This window comes from Salmo trutta, chromosome 37, assembly GCF_901001165.1.
Source record: "Salmo trutta chromosome 37, fSalTru1.1, whole genome shotgun sequence".
Taxonomy (NCBI): domain Eukaryota; kingdom Metazoa; phylum Chordata; class Actinopteri; order Salmoniformes; family Salmonidae; genus Salmo; species Salmo trutta.
The window spans coordinates 3,367,923-3,384,769 of record NC_042993.1 but is presented as its reverse complement, the minus strand read 5'-3'; the positions used below and the strand labels follow the sequence as shown (position 1 = coordinate 3,384,769).

The 16,847-nt window shown below is 42.5% G+C and overlaps 1 protein-coding gene and 2 long non-coding RNA genes across 6 annotated transcripts; all 3 read left to right on the top strand.

The window, feature by feature from the left end:
• The first annotated feature begins 442 nt into the window (after window positions 1–442).
• On the top strand, window positions 443–16,276 carry LOC115177095 (retinoic acid receptor RXR-beta-A). 2 transcript variants are annotated; one of them, XM_029737599.1, is made up of 12 exons: window positions 443–607; window positions 1,565–1,761; window positions 2,003–2,147; window positions 4,062–4,241; window positions 6,890–6,913; window positions 7,296–7,453; window positions 7,839–7,968; window positions 11,276–11,402; window positions 11,949–11,990; window positions 12,088–12,179; window positions 12,274–12,379; window positions 14,024–16,276. In XM_029737599.1, the coding sequence occupies exons 2-12, from the start codon at window positions 1,621–1,623 to the stop codon at window positions 14,169–14,171; spliced, it is 1,293 nt and encodes a 430-aa protein (XP_029593459.1). In that variant the 5' UTR covers window positions 443–607; window positions 1,565–1,620; the 3' UTR covers window positions 14,172–16,276. The 2 variants fall into 2 exon arrangements, with proteins under 2 accessions (XP_029593459.1, XP_029593458.1); XM_029737598.1 differs by having other exon boundaries at window positions 7,293–7,453.
• Window positions 4,465–6,534, top strand: LOC115177096 (uncharacterized). Of its 3 annotated transcripts, none has more exons than XR_003872346.1 (3): window positions 4,465–4,663; window positions 4,743–4,874; window positions 6,351–6,534. It is a non-coding gene; the product is annotated as an uncharacterized LOC115177096 (long non-coding RNA). The 3 variants fall into 3 exon arrangements; XR_003872345.1 differs by lacking the exon at window positions 6,351–6,534 and adding an exon at window positions 4,963–4,985; XR_003872344.1 differs by lacking the exon at window positions 6,351–6,534 and having other exon boundaries at window positions 4,743–4,935.
• LOC115177097 (uncharacterized) lies at window positions 11,526–11,837 on the top strand. The gene is made up of 2 exons (XR_003872347.1): window positions 11,526–11,636; window positions 11,715–11,837. It is a non-coding gene; the product is annotated as an uncharacterized LOC115177097 (long non-coding RNA).
• Window positions 16,277–16,847: the final 571 nt, after the last annotated feature.

The window sequence follows — 16,847 nt, the reverse complement described above, 5'->3', positions numbered from 1 at the left end:
TTTTTAAAGGATCATTTAACCCTAAACATATTTCAGATTAAGAATCATTGTGAAATAAAGCAGTCTAAATGTCTTACTTACAGGCATGTGTTAATTGTAGTTTAACCAGCTGTCCTCCTGTCAAACCACCACTATTATTCAACCATGAAATGTATTAGGAATAGGCTTTTGCAGAATAATCTTTCATCATCAGCTGATAAATATCCAAAATTGAGGTCCAAAATCGATGTAGTCTACATTGATTTACATATATTCATAGTAGGCTAGTAGTATAGTTACATTTGTAAAATGCAATGTTGTTTAATTTGTGAATCTGTTGATTTTCCTTTATATATTAGGTACAGTATATAGAGGGAGATTGAAACGTTAGTCCTACCACTGGTGCATGTTGCAACTGTTCTGCCCAGAGACATTGTGGCTCTAAAGACACTGTCACTGGCATTGAGCCAACATGGCTTCCTTTCCGTGTAAACAACAACAGCATCAAGTAAACGGGGTTTGAGTGTAGGCCTATTACCTCGTATATGGTCCGTCTCTTGGATTTCGCAAATAATATGCAACTAGAAATAGTTATGTAACCTACAACGATGTGCCGAAGGTGTTTCTAGTGAGTATATTGCGTTCCCCCAATTGTAACTCGCGAATTTATCTTTTTGAGGCCAACATTAGCATTAGTTAACTAGACGGCTAACGTTAGCTCGCTGGCTAGCTACCACCAATGATTTTGAAACAGCTAGCTAGCCGGCAAGTTATCTAGCGAAACATGGTGTGAGTTTTTAAAAAGTTGAAAGTTCGGTACAATCGATGCTTGCTGTGATATTTAATTGCTTACAATCAACGTATACATATGTTTAGTTTACATACAGTAGCTACGTGCTAGCTAGCTAACTAAAGTTAGCTAACGTCTGGTCTAATTTACCATTGCTTACTAATGTTAGCCAGAAGTACATGTTAGCTTTTTAATCATCGCCAACGCTGGATTAAAGTGATCTCTCATTTGCCCACTTGGATGACACCAGTGTTTATAAAAATGTTTAACTAGCTAAAGTCAACTGACCGTCTTAAATTTAACTACCTAGCGAGGTAACTCGTTAGCTAACTACCGAACATAGCTAGCTAGCTACGACGTTTGTTTTATTTTAGCTAGCTAGTAAATAACGTTAGTAATGTGGAGAGAGGCCTGTCAAATCTAAGGTCAGTTGATACGATTATGGAGTATTTATCATTAATACAGTATCGGGCATACCCCATTCCATGGTAGCTAGCTTGCTAACAGGTCAGTTATTTAGGCCTTTCTATTTTTAATTAAACAGTTTAACGTTACCTAGCTAGTTAGTAGGAACAACCTAACTAGCTAGCTACCGGTAAGTAAGTTGTTAGATCAAATAATGACCAGTGAGAATTCTGAATGTCTTACAATCAACTGAATATCGTCAGCTGTCTAAGTAGCTAGGGGCCTACAAGTGGCATTTATGTGAATACATTTCGCTGGCCACATGATGATGTAGCTAGTCTTGAAAAAAATAGTTATCAATTGTGATAATGTAACCTTCAACCCCAACAGATTATTGTCCTTCAGACAACTCATCATCCTCCTCTCCGCTGGGTAGCTCAATAGCCATGTCATCGCATCAGCCCACCAGTTCAGCCTCCAACAGTCCCACCAGCACCTTTGGCTCGCCTTTCTCAGTCATCAGCCCCTCACTGGGATCCCCTGGTGTGGCACCCTCCATGGGTTATGGGCCTATTAGCAGTAGCCAGGTGAGATACACACCCGGGGTCCTTGTTTTGCTTTCATCTTTGCATTTGAATGATCCTACTCTGTATGCGTTTATTCTCTAGCATTATTTCCGAGCTCAGACTAGTGCGGAAGTTTGTTGCTGCGCACAGAAAGGCTGACATTTAGGCTAGCCTACATAGCCTAGATGTAAATTTTGTTTAATCAGTCATGATAACAACATTGTTGTATTTATTTTTTTTCCCACTTTTTGTTTGTGCACAGATCAACTCTACAATGGGGATGCACTCAATAAGCAGCTCGGATGATGTTAAACCCCCGTTTGGCTTGAGGCCTATGTCTGCACACAGCCCTGGGATAATGCTCTCCCAGAAACGCATGTGTGCCATCTGTGGAGACCGCTCCTCTGGTGAGTGCTGTGCACTAAGAGCAGGGTTAGTAGAGGTGAAACGTCGGGCCGGGGACTTATTTTAAATCCCTGGCAATTTCAGAGAGGATAATCCTTTTTGTCAGCTGTCTTCAGCTGTGTGTCCTGACCTCTCCCCATCATTCTAACCAATGTTCTTTACTGGCCTGTTTGATTCTGTCACTATATAAACAATAAAGGCACTTGAAACACTGCAGATTCATTAATTAGTGAAGCTCTGCGTAACTTTGCTCATCAAAAAACTAAATCTGTCCTCATTCCTACATAGTGTATACCGGTACCACGGTAATATCACAGTACCAAAACATCATAATACTTAGAATCCCGTAGTACTGTTTCATATGATACTACTGACTTTTTCAACCCTACCGATCTAAAGAACCTGCCTGTTATTAAATGTTTATGAAGTCAGTTTTGTTTATATATTCAGTTGAATTTAAGAAATAGTCACTTGTATGAGCAGGTCACGTGTGGTAGCTGTAATCAGCCAGCCGCTTCCCCTACCAGCCCGCCCCTCAGTCACCTGCTTCTCTCAGCATCCCCTACCAGCCCGCCCCTCACTCACCTGTTTCTCTCAGCATCCCCTACCAGCCCACCCCTCACTCACCTGCTTCTCTCCGTTCATTCTTCATGTGCGTCTATTCCGCCGTCAAATATAATTTAGCCGTGATGGCAAGCAGGGAATCAGACCCAGGCCCTGATGAGTCTTCTGTTGTTAGTCTTCTGTTGTTAGATTTGTTACATTGGAGCAGTGTTGATGCATTGTATCATTTCATCGCCTGTTATAACCAAGAGCACAGACCAGTCTGAGTAGACTTCAAGTTCACGGTCATGCAGCTGCTGAGTGTCAGAGGGAAAATGGAGGACCGCTTGGCGACAGGCGTCCTTGCTGCTTTACAGCAAAGAAAACGTCTTGTCTCTAAAATATGTCCCATATTACCAGAGATGCCTTTTGCGCACATTTATATAATACAAATAAATTAATTGTGAGCCATTTTAAACTAATACCGGGTCGCTAATTATTGTTTTGATAACAAACAACGTTGTTCAGTCATGTTACCTAGCTAGCTAACAAGCTGGTACCTTGGCAGTAGGTTTAGGCACATTTTGATTGGAACAGGAAGAAAGGAAAAGGGTCTGCTACTCATGAGATGTGCTTCAAAAGGTAGGATTCATATACTGTTGGCCTAATGGAAGACTAAACTATATAAACACATCTATTTCTTTCTGGTACTCCTTAAATTCTGTTTGGTGCCGAACGTTTTTAAAAGTTGGGAGCTGTGTGTGTTTGTGGGAGACAGCAAGTGGTGTGTGTGTGAGGGAGACAGTGTGTCTGTGTTAACTGAAGAGTAAAGGTTTCATGCAGTGCTTTCCTCTTACTGAGACGATGACTTGCAGATCATTATGCATGTACAGTATATCACTGGAGGTTGGTAGCACCTTATTGGGAAGGACGGGCTGGTGGTAATGGCTGGAGCAGAATGGTATCAAACACATGTTTTCTATGTGTTGGATGACATTCCATTTGCATAGTTCCAGTCATAATTATGAGCCGTCCTCCCTTCAGCAGCCTCCACTGGAGTATATTCCTTCCTCCCATTCCTCCAGCCAAATCACATGTAGGCCTTTGCACAACTTAGCAAATCAGACATTCTATGCAGTATTCTGTTATACAGTGATCAGTGTGAAGCTACATTTAATGTGTTGTATTGAGTAGAAGTGTGAATTTTTAGAAAACGTGAACAAGCGTCTGGGGGATGGGGCGAACAGGATTCTAGGTCACTGATTTTTTTTTTATTATTTAAAAAATGGTGTTTACTGCGGTACTACTTGGCCTGGTGTCGTATCGTTTTTAAAATGTTGGTGTGACAAGTCTACCCCTCCCCCTTCCCGCAGGTAAGCACTATGGTGTGTACAGCTGTGAAGGTTGCAAGGGCTTCTTCAAACGCACAGTGCGCAAGGACCTGAGCTACACCTGCAGGGATAACAAAGAATGCCTGGTGGACAAGCGCCAGCGCAATCGCTGCCAGTACTGTCGCTACCAGAAGTGTCTGGCTATGGGCATGAAGAGGGAAGGTAAGGAAGAACTGAACGTCTGGCTATTATCATGAATAGGGAAGGACTGAACATCTGGCTATTATCATGAAGAGGGAAGGTAGGGAAGGACTGAACGTCTGGCTATTATCATGAAGAGGGAAGGTAGAGAAGGACAGAACGTCTGGCTATTATCATGAAGAGGGAAGGTAGGGAAGGACTGAACGTCTGGCTATTATCATGAAGAGGGAAGGTAGAGAAGGACTGAACGTCTGGCTATTATCATGAAGAGGGAAGGTAGGGAAGGACTGAACGTCTGGCTATTATCATGAAGAGGGAAGGACTGAACATCTGGCTATTATCATGGAGAGGGAAGGTAGGGAAGGACAGAACGCCTGGCTATTATCATGAAGAGGGAAGGTAAGGAAGGACTGAACGTCTGGCTATTATCATGAAGAGGGAAGGTAAGGAAGGACTGAACGTCTGGCTATTATCATGAAGAGGGAAGGGCTGAACGTCTGGCTATTATCATGAAGAGGGAAGGTAGGGAAGGACTGAACGTCTGGCTATGGGCATGAAGAGGGAAGGTAGGGAAGGACTGAACGTCTGGCTATTATCATGAAGAGGGAAGGTAGGGAAGGACAGAACGCCTGGCTATTATCATGAAGAGGGAAGGTAGAGAAGGACAGAAATGCTGGCTATTATCATGAAGAGGGAAGGACAGAACGTCTGGCTATTATCATGAAGAGGGAAGGTAGGGAAGGACTGAACGTCTGGCTATTATCATGAAGAGGGAAGGTAGGGAAGGACTGAACGTCTGGCTATTATCATGAAGAGGGAAGGACTGAACGTCTGGCTATTATCATGAAGAGGGAAGGTAGGGAAGGACTGAACGTCTGGCTATTATCATGAAGAGGGAAGGACTGAACGTCTGGCTATTATCATGAAGAGGGAAGGTAGGGAAGGACTGAACGTCTGGCTATTATCATGAAGAGGGAAGGTAAGGAAGGACTGAACGTCTGGCTATTATCATGAAGAGGGAAGGTAGAGAAGGACTGAACGTCTGGCTATTATCATGAAGAGGGAAGGTAGGGAAGGACTGAACGTCTGGCTATTATCATGAAGAGGGAAGGTAAGGAAGGACTGAACGTCTGGCTATTATCATGAAGAGGGAAGGTAGAGAAGGACTGAACGTCTGGCTATTATCATGAAGAGGGAAGGTAGGGAAGGACTGAACGTCTGGCTATTATCATGAAGAGGGAAGGACTGAACGTCTGGCTATTATCATGAAGAGGGAAGGTAGGGAAGGACTGAACGTCTGGCTATTATCATGAAGAGGGAAGGTAAGGAAGGACTGAACGTCTGGCTATTATCATGAAGAGGGAAGGTAGAGAAGGACTGAACGTCTGGCTATTATCATGAAGAGGGAAGGTAGGGAAGGACTGAACGTCTGGCTATTATCATGAAGAGGGAAGGTAGGGAAGGACTGAACGTCTGGCTATTATCATGAAGAGGGAAGGTAGGGAAGGACTGAACGTCTGGCTATTATCATGAAGAGGGAAGGTAAGGAAGGACTGAACGTCTGGCTATTATCATGAAGAGGGAAGGACTGAACGTCTGGCTATTATCATGAAGAGGGAAGGGCTGAACGTCTGGCTATTATCATGAAGAGGGAAGGACTGAACGTCTGGCTATTATCATGAAGAGGGAAGGTAGGGAAGGACAGAACGCCTGGCTATTATCATGAAGAGGGAAGGACTGAACGTCTGGCTATTATCATGAAGAGGGAAGGACTGAACGTCTGGCTATTATCATGAAGAGGGAAGGGCTGAACGTCTGGCTATTATCATGAAGAGGGAAGGACTGAACGTCTGGCTATTATCATGAAGAGGGAAGGACTGAACGTCTGGCTATTATCATGAAGAGGGAAGGTAGGGAAGGACAGAACGCCTGGCTATTATCATGAATAGGGAAGGACAGAACGCCTGGCTATTATCATGAAGAGGGAAGGTAGGGAAGGACTGAACGTCTGGCTATGGGCATGAAGAGGGAAGGTAGAGAAGGACTGAACGTCTGGCTATTATCATGAAGAGGGAAGGTAGGGAAGGACTGAACGTCTGGCTATTATCATGAAGATTGAAGGTAGGGAAGGACTGAACGTCTGGCTATGGGCATGAATAGGGAAGGTAGGGAAGGACTGAACGTCTGGCTATGGGCATGAAGAGGGAAGGGAGGGACTGAACATTTGGAGCAGAGCCTAATGGTTTTGGGCCATTCATATTTTTCAACTTTGAGAGTTTGTAGGAGTGCTTTTGAAAGGGAAACATGAAAAAAATTGGAGGAGGGAGCGATTGAGAAACGTGTTTTTTATACCTGCAGAATCTCAAACTTGACTACATTTTCTTTAATGAATGACATTTTAAATTGAATTGTGAAGTAGGCCGTTGTAAAAGGGTATAGTTCAAAGCCCAGAATCATTTGGTGAAATGATTGAGTTATGTTGAATATTGACCTAGCCCAGTAAAACCTTTGACGATAACTTCTATTTGATCATTGTATTGTGTGGGGGGATGGTGCATTGTTTTCAAAGTCATTAACAAAACAGGGGGAGAGCATATAGGGGTAGGTTCATATAACTAACCCCTCTCTCTCTCTTCCTTTTCCCCTATTCTTTCTCCCTCTTTCTATAGTGGTCCAAGATGAACGTCAGAAATGTAAGGATAAAGACATTGGGAGAATGGAGAGATGATATATGATTGGATGTGGTATTGAGAGGGTGCAATTAAATAACAAATGCTTGGCACACACTGGTAGACTAATTCTCACAACACATTGGCTAAGAAATGAATGCATTGTTATATAAAATATACCAATTTGACCTTTCACCCTGTTTGGATGAAGCCTAACAGGAGTTAAGATGGGCACAATAGGGCTTCCTCCTTTCCTTTCTTCTGTCTCTTTGTCTTTTCTATCCTTGTCTTTTCTAACCCTCCCGTCCCTCTCTCCTATTAACCCACACCCCTCTTCCTGTCTCCCGTCTCTCCCTCTCCTCTCCTGGCTCTGTGGTGTGTTTGGATGCATGGCGGGGTGCAGCAGTCCAGGAGGAGCGTCAGAGGATCAGGGAGCGAGAGGAGGGACTGGAGTGCAGCAGTGCTGTGAACGAGGAGATGCCCGTGGAGAAGATCTTGGAGGCAGAGACGTCCGTGGAGCAGAGGGCAGAGCTCCACTCAGATGCAGGCTCCGCTGGTAGCTCTGTGAGTATACAGGGCTATACTGTTGCCTGGATCAGTATTAGGGTTGCACAATTCCCATATTTTTCGGAAATTGTGGTTGGAGGATTTCTTCTGTGTTTATTCCTAACTCAGGGAGTCCTCCACCCGGTAAAGGTTCTGGAAATGTTGCGGTGTCAGTTAAAGGAATTATCTGCCTCGGTGATTCATAGCCTACTACTTAGCTCTTGGGACGAATATTCTTTAAAAACGTTAGATAAACTGCTGTCTCTTTAGCATGGAGATTAAAAGCATTTTCTTTCCTAATAGTGATTATTGCATTATTTCTAGCTTCAGCATTGGCTTTTAGGGTCTGTTATTGTTGTTATTGCATTTTATGGCATTTTTGTATCTTTTTTGTGTGTTTTAGCCCCATGATGCGGTGACAAACATCTGCCAGACTGCAGACAAGCAGCTGTTTGCGTTGGTGGAGTGGGCCAAGAGGATCCCCCATTTCTCTGAGCTGCCCCTGGACGACCAGGTCATCCTCCTGCGTGCAGGTACCACTGTCTGGAGGGAGGGAGACATCAGGAGGCTGGATGTGATATCCACTGTCTCAAAGAATATAATTTCCAAGTGATTTTCTGTTCCCGTATTCATTCGAGAGGCAACCAGAGTAGTACATATGATAGCGTACATTTATCTACCAGTGCAGAGCCCAAAACGACTGATCATAGAGAAGGAGCTGCCCCTATTGTGAGATTATTCCTAACATCTAGGAATTGTATTACATGCACATATATCCTGCTATTATAAAACAAGACATATCCTGCTATTATAAAACAAGACCATATATCCTGCTATTATAAAACAAGACCATATATCCTGCTATTATAAAACAAGACCATACACTACCGTTCAAAAGTTTGGGGTCACTTAGAAATATCCTTGTTTTTGAAAGAAGTGACATTTTTTGGTCCATTAAAATAACATCAAATTGATCAGAAATACAGTGTAGACATTGCTAATGTTGTAAATTACTATTGTAGCTAGAAACGGCTGAGTAAAAACAATAAAAAATAAAATGGAATATCTACATAGGCGTACAGAGGCCCATTATCAGCAACCATCACTCCTGTGTTCCAATGGCACATTGTGTTGGCTAATCCAAGTTTATAATTTTAAAAGGCTAATTGATCATTAGAAAACCCTATTGCAATTATGTTAGCACAGCTGAAAACTGTTGTTCTGATTAAAGAAGCAATAAAACTGGCCGCCTTTAGACTAGTTGAGTATCTGGAGCATCAGCAATTGTGGGTTCAATTACAGGCTCAAAATGGCCAGAAACAAATAACTTTCTTCTCAAACTCGTCAGTCTATTCTTGTTCTGAGAAATTAAGGCTATTCCATGTGAGAAATTGCCAAGAAACTGAAGATCTCATACAACGCTGTGTACAACTGCCTTCACAGAACAGTGCAAACTGGCTCTAACCAGAATAGAAAGAGGAGTGGGAGGCCCTGGTGCACAACTGAGCAAGAAGTTTGAGGAACAGACACCTCAAATCCTCAACTGGCAGCTTCATTAAATAGTACCCGCAAAACACCAGTCTCAATGTCAACAGTGAAGAAGCGAGAAGAGATTGCTCCCTCATTCTTTATTTAATATTTAAAATAATAAGTAAAACATTTTTAAATAATAAATGGTTTAGTACCCAAATATGTGTGGGGGGGTTTAATATATACAGTACCAGTCAAAAGTTTTCAGACACCTACTCGTTCAAGGTTTTTAAAAACATTTTTTTAACAATTTTCTACATTGTAGAATAATAGTGAACACATACAAACTATGAAATAACACACATGGAGTCGTGTAGTAACCAAAAAAGTGTTAAACAAATCAAAATGCTTTATATTTTAGATTCTTCAAAGTAGCCACCCTTTGCCTTGATGACAGCTTTGCACACTCATGGCATTCTCTCAACCAGCTTCACCTGGAATGCTTTTCCAACAGTCTTGAAGGAGTTCCCACATATGCTGAGCATTTGTTGGCTGCTTTTTCTCAACTCTGCGGTCCAACTTACCCCAAACCATCTCAGTTGGGTTGAGGTCAGGTGATTATGGGGGCCAGGTCATCTGATGCAGCACTCCATCACTCTCCTTCTTGGTCAAATAGCCATTACACAGCCTGGAGGTGTGTTGGGCAATTGTCCTGTTGAAAAACAAATGATAGTCCAACTAAGCGCAAACCAGATGGGATGGAGTATCCTTACAGAATGCTGTGGTAGCCATGCTGGTTAAGAGTGCCTTGAATTCTAAATAAATCACAGACGGTGTCACCAGCAAAGCACCATCACACCACCTTCTCCATGCTTCACATTGGAAACCACACATGCAGAGATCACCTGTTCACTTACTCTGCGTCTCACAAAACACGGCGGTTGGAACCAAAGATCTAAAATTTGAACTCATCAGACCAAAGGACAGATTTCCACCGGTCTAATATTCATTGCTCGTGTTTCTTGGCCCAAGTAAGTCTCTTCTTTTTGTTGGTGTCCTTTAGTAATGGTTTCTTTGCAGCAATTTGACCATGAACGCCTGATTCACGCAGTCTCCTCTGAACAGTTGCTGTTTAGATGTCTGTTACTTGAACTTTGTGAAGCATTTATTTGGGCTGCAATCTGAGGCACAGTGACCTCTGCTGCAGAGGATAAGTTAACTCTGGGTCTTCCTTTCCTGCGGCGGTGAGACAGTTTCATCAAAGCGCTTGGTTTTTGTGACTGCACTTTAAAAGTTATTGAAATTGTCGGGATTGACTGACCTGCATGTCTTCATTAATTATGGACTGTCATTTCTCTTTGCTTATTTAAGCTGTTCTTCCCATAATATGAACTTGGTCTTTTACCAAATAGGGCTATCTTCTGTCTTCATTAATTATGGACTGTCATTTCTCTTTGCTTATTTAAGGTGTTCTTCCCATAATATGGACTTGGTCTTTTACCAAATAGGGCTATCTTCTGTCTATCACCCCTACCTTCTCACAACACAACTGATTGGCTCAAACACATTAAGAAGGGAAGAAATTCCCAAAAATTAACTTTTAACAAGGCACACCTGAGAAATGCATTCTAGGTGACTACGTAATAAAGCTGGTTGAGAGAATGCCAAGATTGTGCAAAGCGATCATCAATGCAAAGATCTCAAATATAAAATATATTTTGATTTAACACTTTTTTGACTACTGCATGATTCCATATGTGTTATTTCATAGTTTTGATGTCTTCACTATTATTCTACAATGTCAAAACTTTTGACTGGTACTATATATATGTATGTGTATATATATATATATTATAAGAGCAGCCTGCAGCCGCTAATTCTATGCTTTATTCTTGTGCTTTATCCATCCTTCGCCAGAGGGCTATTGTAGCAGAAATGTCTTTCACTGTCCTTCGTCAGGGGGCTATTGTAGCAGAAATGTCTTTACCAGGGATTCATCAGGGGGCTGTTGTAGCAGAAATGTATTTACCAGGGATTCATCAGGGGGCTATTGTAGCAGAAATGTTGAAATACCAGAATCCACTAATTTCAAGGGGTGTCCACATACTTTTGACCATGTAGAGTAAGTGAGCAACAAGCAATCCATGGTCTATCATTTGATACATTATTAATCCATCTTATCAGTAGCACCATGAGTTAACTCTGTTGGACAGTAGCAAATGCCCCAGAGGTTGTTGATGTCTCTCCTCCTCCCTTCTCTGATTCTCTCCGCTCTTGCGTCCTGTGTATCTGTCCCGTCCCTTCGGTCTCTTCTCCCTCTTCTGCTCCTCTCCTGTCTTCTCCCCTCTCTTTTTCTCCTGTGTGTGTCAGGGTGGAATGAACTTCTGATCGCCTCCTTCTCCCACCGCTCCATCGCTGTGAAGGACGGGGTCCTGCTGGCCAATGAGCTACACCGGGACAATGCACATAGTGCAGGGGTGGCGGCCATCTTTGACAGGTAGGCAAACAGTGCAGGGGTGGCGGCCATCTTTGACAGGTAGGCACACAGTGCAGGGGTGGCGGCCATCTTTGACAGGTAGGCACACAGTGCAGGGGTGGCGGCCATCTTTGACAGGTAGGCACACAGTGCAGGGGTGGCGGCCATCTTTGACAGGTAGGCACACAGTGCAGGGGTGGCGGCCATCTTTGACAGGTAGGCACACAGTGCAGGGGTGGCGGCCATCTTTGACAGGTAGGCACACAGTGCAGGGGTGGCGGCCATATTTGACAGGTAGGCACACAGTGCAGGGGTGGCGGCCATCTTTGACAGGTTGGCACACAGTGCAGGGGTGGCGGCCATCTTTGACAGGTAGGCACATGGTATGCGGTTAAATTTCCCCTAGGTACAGACCTAGGATCAGCTTCCGATAACATTAACCACTAATAGGGAAAACGTACAATATTCTAATAATAGCATAATTACCATAGAGGTATATAATAACAGTGTTGTATTAAATTCTGTGATCATCATAATGTGATAACACACTGTAATTGTCCCCCACAGGGAGAGTGTGCAGAGTGCTGAGGTGGGAGCCATATTTGACCGGTAATAACCTACACACACACACAAACACACACACACACACACACACACACACACCAAGTGTATATCTATGTAGAAAACTCTTTCCGGCCTCCTGTAGGGTTCTCACTGAGCTGGTCAGTAAGATGAGAGACATGCAGATGGACAAGACAGAGCTGGGCTGCCTCCGTGCCATCGTCCTCTTCAACCCAGGTGCTCTATTGTTACCATTAGTCCCTCATACACAATGTTACCTCTGCACCTTTACTGTCATGGTTTCCTTCCAATAACTGTGTCCCTCCCTCAGACGCTAAAGGTCTGTCCAACACCGGAGAGGTGGAGCTCCTGAGAGAGAAGGTCTATGCGTCACTGGAAGCCTACTGCAAGCAGAAATACCCAGAGCAGCAGGGAAGGTAGGCTTTCATGTGCTACATGAATTAGTACTAGTATCTCATACACTAAAAGGCATGTACATCCTGGATAAATACATTTGTATTGTGTGTGAAACAATACGTACAGTGAGGGAAAAAAGTATTTGATCCCCTGCTGATTTTGTACGTTTGCCCACTGACAAAGAAATTATCCGTCTATAATTTTAATGGTAGGTTTATTTGAACAGTGAGAGACAGAATAACAACAACAAAAATCCAGAAAACTGCATGGCAAAAATGTTATAAATTCATTAGCATTTTAATGAGGGAAATAAGTATTTGACCCCCTCTCAATCAGAAAGATTTCTGGCTCCCAGGTGTCTTTTTATACAGGTAACGAGCTTAGATTAGGAGCACACTCGTAAAGGGAGTGCTCCTAATCTCAGCTTGTTACCTGTATAAAAGACACCTGTCCACAGAAGCAATCAATCAATCAGATTCCAAACTCTCCACCATGGCCAAGACCAAAGAGCTCTCCAAGGATGTCAGGGACAAGATTGTAGACCTACACAAGGCTGGAATGGGCTACAAGACCATCGCCAAGCAGCTTGGTGAGAAGGTGACAACAGTTGTTGCGATTATTCGCAAATGGAAGAAACCCAAAAGAACTGTCAATCTCCCTCGGCATGGGGCTCCATGCAAGATCTCACCTCGTGGAGTTGCGATGATCATGAGAACGGTGAGGAATCAGCCCAGAACAACACGGGAGGATCTTGTCAGTGATCTCAAGGCAGCTGGGACCATAGTCACCAAACAATTGGTAACACACTACGCCGTGAAGGACTGAAATCCTGCAGCGCCCACAAGGTCCCCCTGCTCAAGAAAGCACATATACGTGCCCGTCTGAAGTTTGCCAATGAACATCTGAATGATTCAGAGGACAACTGGGTGAAAGTGTTGTGGTCAGATGAGACCAAAATGGAGCTATTTGGTATCAACTCAACTCGCCGTGTTTGGAGGAGGAGGAATGCTGCCTATGACCCCAAGAACACCATCCCCACCGTCAAACATGGAGGTGGAAACATTATGCTTTGGGAGTGTTTTTCTGGTAAGGGGACAGGACAACTTCACCGTATCAAAGGGACGATGGACGGGGCCATGTACCGTCAAATCTTGCTGAAGGTTCGAGTTGCCAAACTGCAGTCTCAAAACCTTAATGACTTGGAGAAGATCTGCAAAGAGGAGTGGGACAAAATCCCTCCTGAGATGTGTGCCAACCTGGTGGCCAATTACAAGAAACATCTGACCTCTGTGATTGCCAAGAAGGGTTTTGCCACCAAGTACTAAGTCATGTTTTGCAGAGGGGTCAAATACTTATTTCCCTCATTAAAATGCAAATCAATTTATAACATTTTTGACATGTGTTTTTCTTGATTTTTTTGTTCTGTCTCTCACTGTTCAAATAAACCTACCATTAAAATTATAGACTGATAATTTCTTTGTCGGTGGGCAAACGTACAAAATCAGCAGGGGATCAAATACTTTTTTCCCTCATTGTACTAATCTGCTCTCCTGTAGTTGTGCTGCTAACTGAGCCTGTAAGAGCTAGGAGTGTTGCTGCTGCATTCATGTAGGTTATTAATGTCCCGTTATTTCATTCCCTCACTCTTCACCCCTCCCCCTCAGGTTTGCTAAGCTCCTCCTCAGGCTGCCAGCACTGCGTTCTATTGGCTTGAAGTGTTTGGAGCACCTGTTCTTCTTCAAGCTGATCGGTGACACCCCTATCGACACGTTCCTCATGGAAATGCTTGAAGCACCTCATCAGTTGGCATAGAGGTGGTAGGAGAGGAGAGGTGTTCTGTGGCCGGGGTTAGATAGCTTGGGTCTGGGAATTTGCTGGAGTGGGACTGCACTTTTAGTTCTTTGGGGAATTCAGCATTTTGTCTCACTGCTGTCTGGGTTATGCTATTTAGTTCACCACATTGTCTCTTTCAGAACATACATCCCCAAGACTTGTGATCTACAGGCTGGTGCTATATATTAATATAACTTCTTGAATAACTGAGATTAAAAAAGTAAAGTCTTTTTTAAAAATTGGAACCTTTAGTTCCCTTACTCTGGCTTATCGAAGCTACAATTTGGATATATGTTTTTATATAACTATGTTGATGCTTTTTAGACGAACCCCAAATGATAAAGTTAAGTTCTGGTAAGTGATCTCCCCCCTTTACCTGTTTTTAAAATTAAGGTAACCTGGATGCAACCAGACTGTAATTCTACCTTTTTATCATTTGTAATTGGAACAAAATCTTTTTGAAAAAAAACATGAAAAACATGTTTGATTGTCAAATCTTGGGAAAGTACATTACTGTACCAAGTGAGCGGTCACTGCGTAACATGTCTGACTTTCAGCTCCTAGTGGTTTTGTATCCCTCTCAGATGACCAGAAAGCAACACGTTAACAATAAACCCGGGATACAAAAGGAGTAGGTGAATCACAATGGAACACGGAGCAGACCTGTATTGACTGTGTTGACTAGCTTTATTTGTCTAGTAATATGCTATTAGCATTGTTTCTCTTTGCTGTTTTGTAAAATGTAATCACCTTGCAGGCAAAAAGATTGAGCTGCATTGCACATTTTTGCTATGTACTATTTCTACATCATACTATTCAAGTCATCAAATGTCTGGCCAGCAAACAGTCTTTTGGTGCTATACGACAGACATTTGCCATACTTCATTGCAGCCATACACCAAACTGCAAACAGGAAAAATTATGCAAAAAAAAAAACGAACTCAAATGTTGTAAATGTAGCAATACAAAATGAATACATATGCTTTCTTTCTGCTTGTCAACTTGTCCGTTCTGGGGGTTTTACAAAGTGAATCATTGTCTGTTAGAAAGGGAATACTCCAATATGTAATTTATCTAAACAATTGTAAGGTACTGTGCAAATATTGTTCAGGGAAAATACTATATATTGATTGGTTTGAATAATGAGATCAGGAGACAGACAAATTATGTAATAATTGATATGTGCCCTTGCTATTAGTTCACCAATTGTATAGAGCAGATCATGTCTTCGGTTGTACTGGATTCCCTAAAGCACTGTTTATACCTGGTTATAACATGCATCCTTTGTCCTGATCATTCTTCTTGTGCCCACATTTTCAAACTGGTGTAGATGATTAAAAGAGGCATTGTGATCAGATTTCCTGACCACCCTCGGAGGTAGTCAGACACACATTGTGTCTGGATATCTTACAAGTGTAGACATATGGACAGTGAATCTATTTAAATCACTATTATAACACCTTCTAAAATCATTGACATTTAGCACCATAGTATTATGGCATCAATATGTGTGTTCAAATAAATAAAATATTTTGAAAGAATAGCTCTCAAACAATTTGCATACAGGGAGGGACCAGAAAATCTGGTCACAATGCAGACAGTGGATAGATACGAGACACATTTTACTACCATGTGTAGACATTTTTCGGAGAATGTGGACAAGATCAGGACAAAGGACCGGTGTTTGCACCAGGTATAAACAAGGATTTTGAATCACATTCAGCTGAATCTCATCTTTTTTTTTGAATTTTTCTGTGCTTTCTATAGTAGTAGTTTTTCCTGTTTCCTTTTTGAGCTAGTTGTTCATTCTCTCCGCTTACAGTTTATAAAAAACACAAACCGTTATCACGTTTAAATATCCATAACACCTGTGGACATAGACATTAAACAAGACCAAATAGGAGTTTTGTATGATGATCATGTGTGAACACCTGAACAAGGGTACTGGTATGTGTCATGATCCTGTATAAACTCTGGAGCAGTTTAGTGATCCTGTATAAACTCTGGAGCAGTTTAGTGATCTGTGTGGATAAGTGAATTACAGCGTGGGTAATGTGGACTGAAAATAAAGAGGTTGAACTTTTCTTTCTTGTCGATTTGAATGTTTCTTTGTGGTTTGCATTGGATATCAACTTCTCACAGACAAAAGAAATGTGGGGGGAAATCTGTGGCATTGAGAAGTATGAACATAATTGAGATAGACAAAATATACTTTTTTTTACATTAGTTTTATACCAATCAATCACCCACAAATATTCTCACTTTCTCATTGACATTGTTAAAAGTTTTCTTTTTTGCCTTGACATTGTTGGGCTGCAGTACTGGTCAGTCACCACCAGAGGAACCCATGCACATTGTCAACGGTTGTTTCTGTCCTGATTCAGAGCCCTCTGTTGGTTAGCCTTGTCCCATACCCTCTCTGTTGGTTAACCTTGTCCCATACCCTCTGTTGGTTAGCCTCGTCCCATACCCTCTCTGTTGGTTAGCCTTGTCTCATACCCTCTCTGTTGGTTAGCCTTGTCCCATACCCTCTCTGTTGGTTAGCCTTGTCCCATACCCCCTCTGTTGGTTAGCCTTGTCCCATACCCTCTCTGTTGGTTAACCTTGTCCCATACCCTCTCTGTTGGTTAGCCTTGTCTCATACCCTCTCTGTTG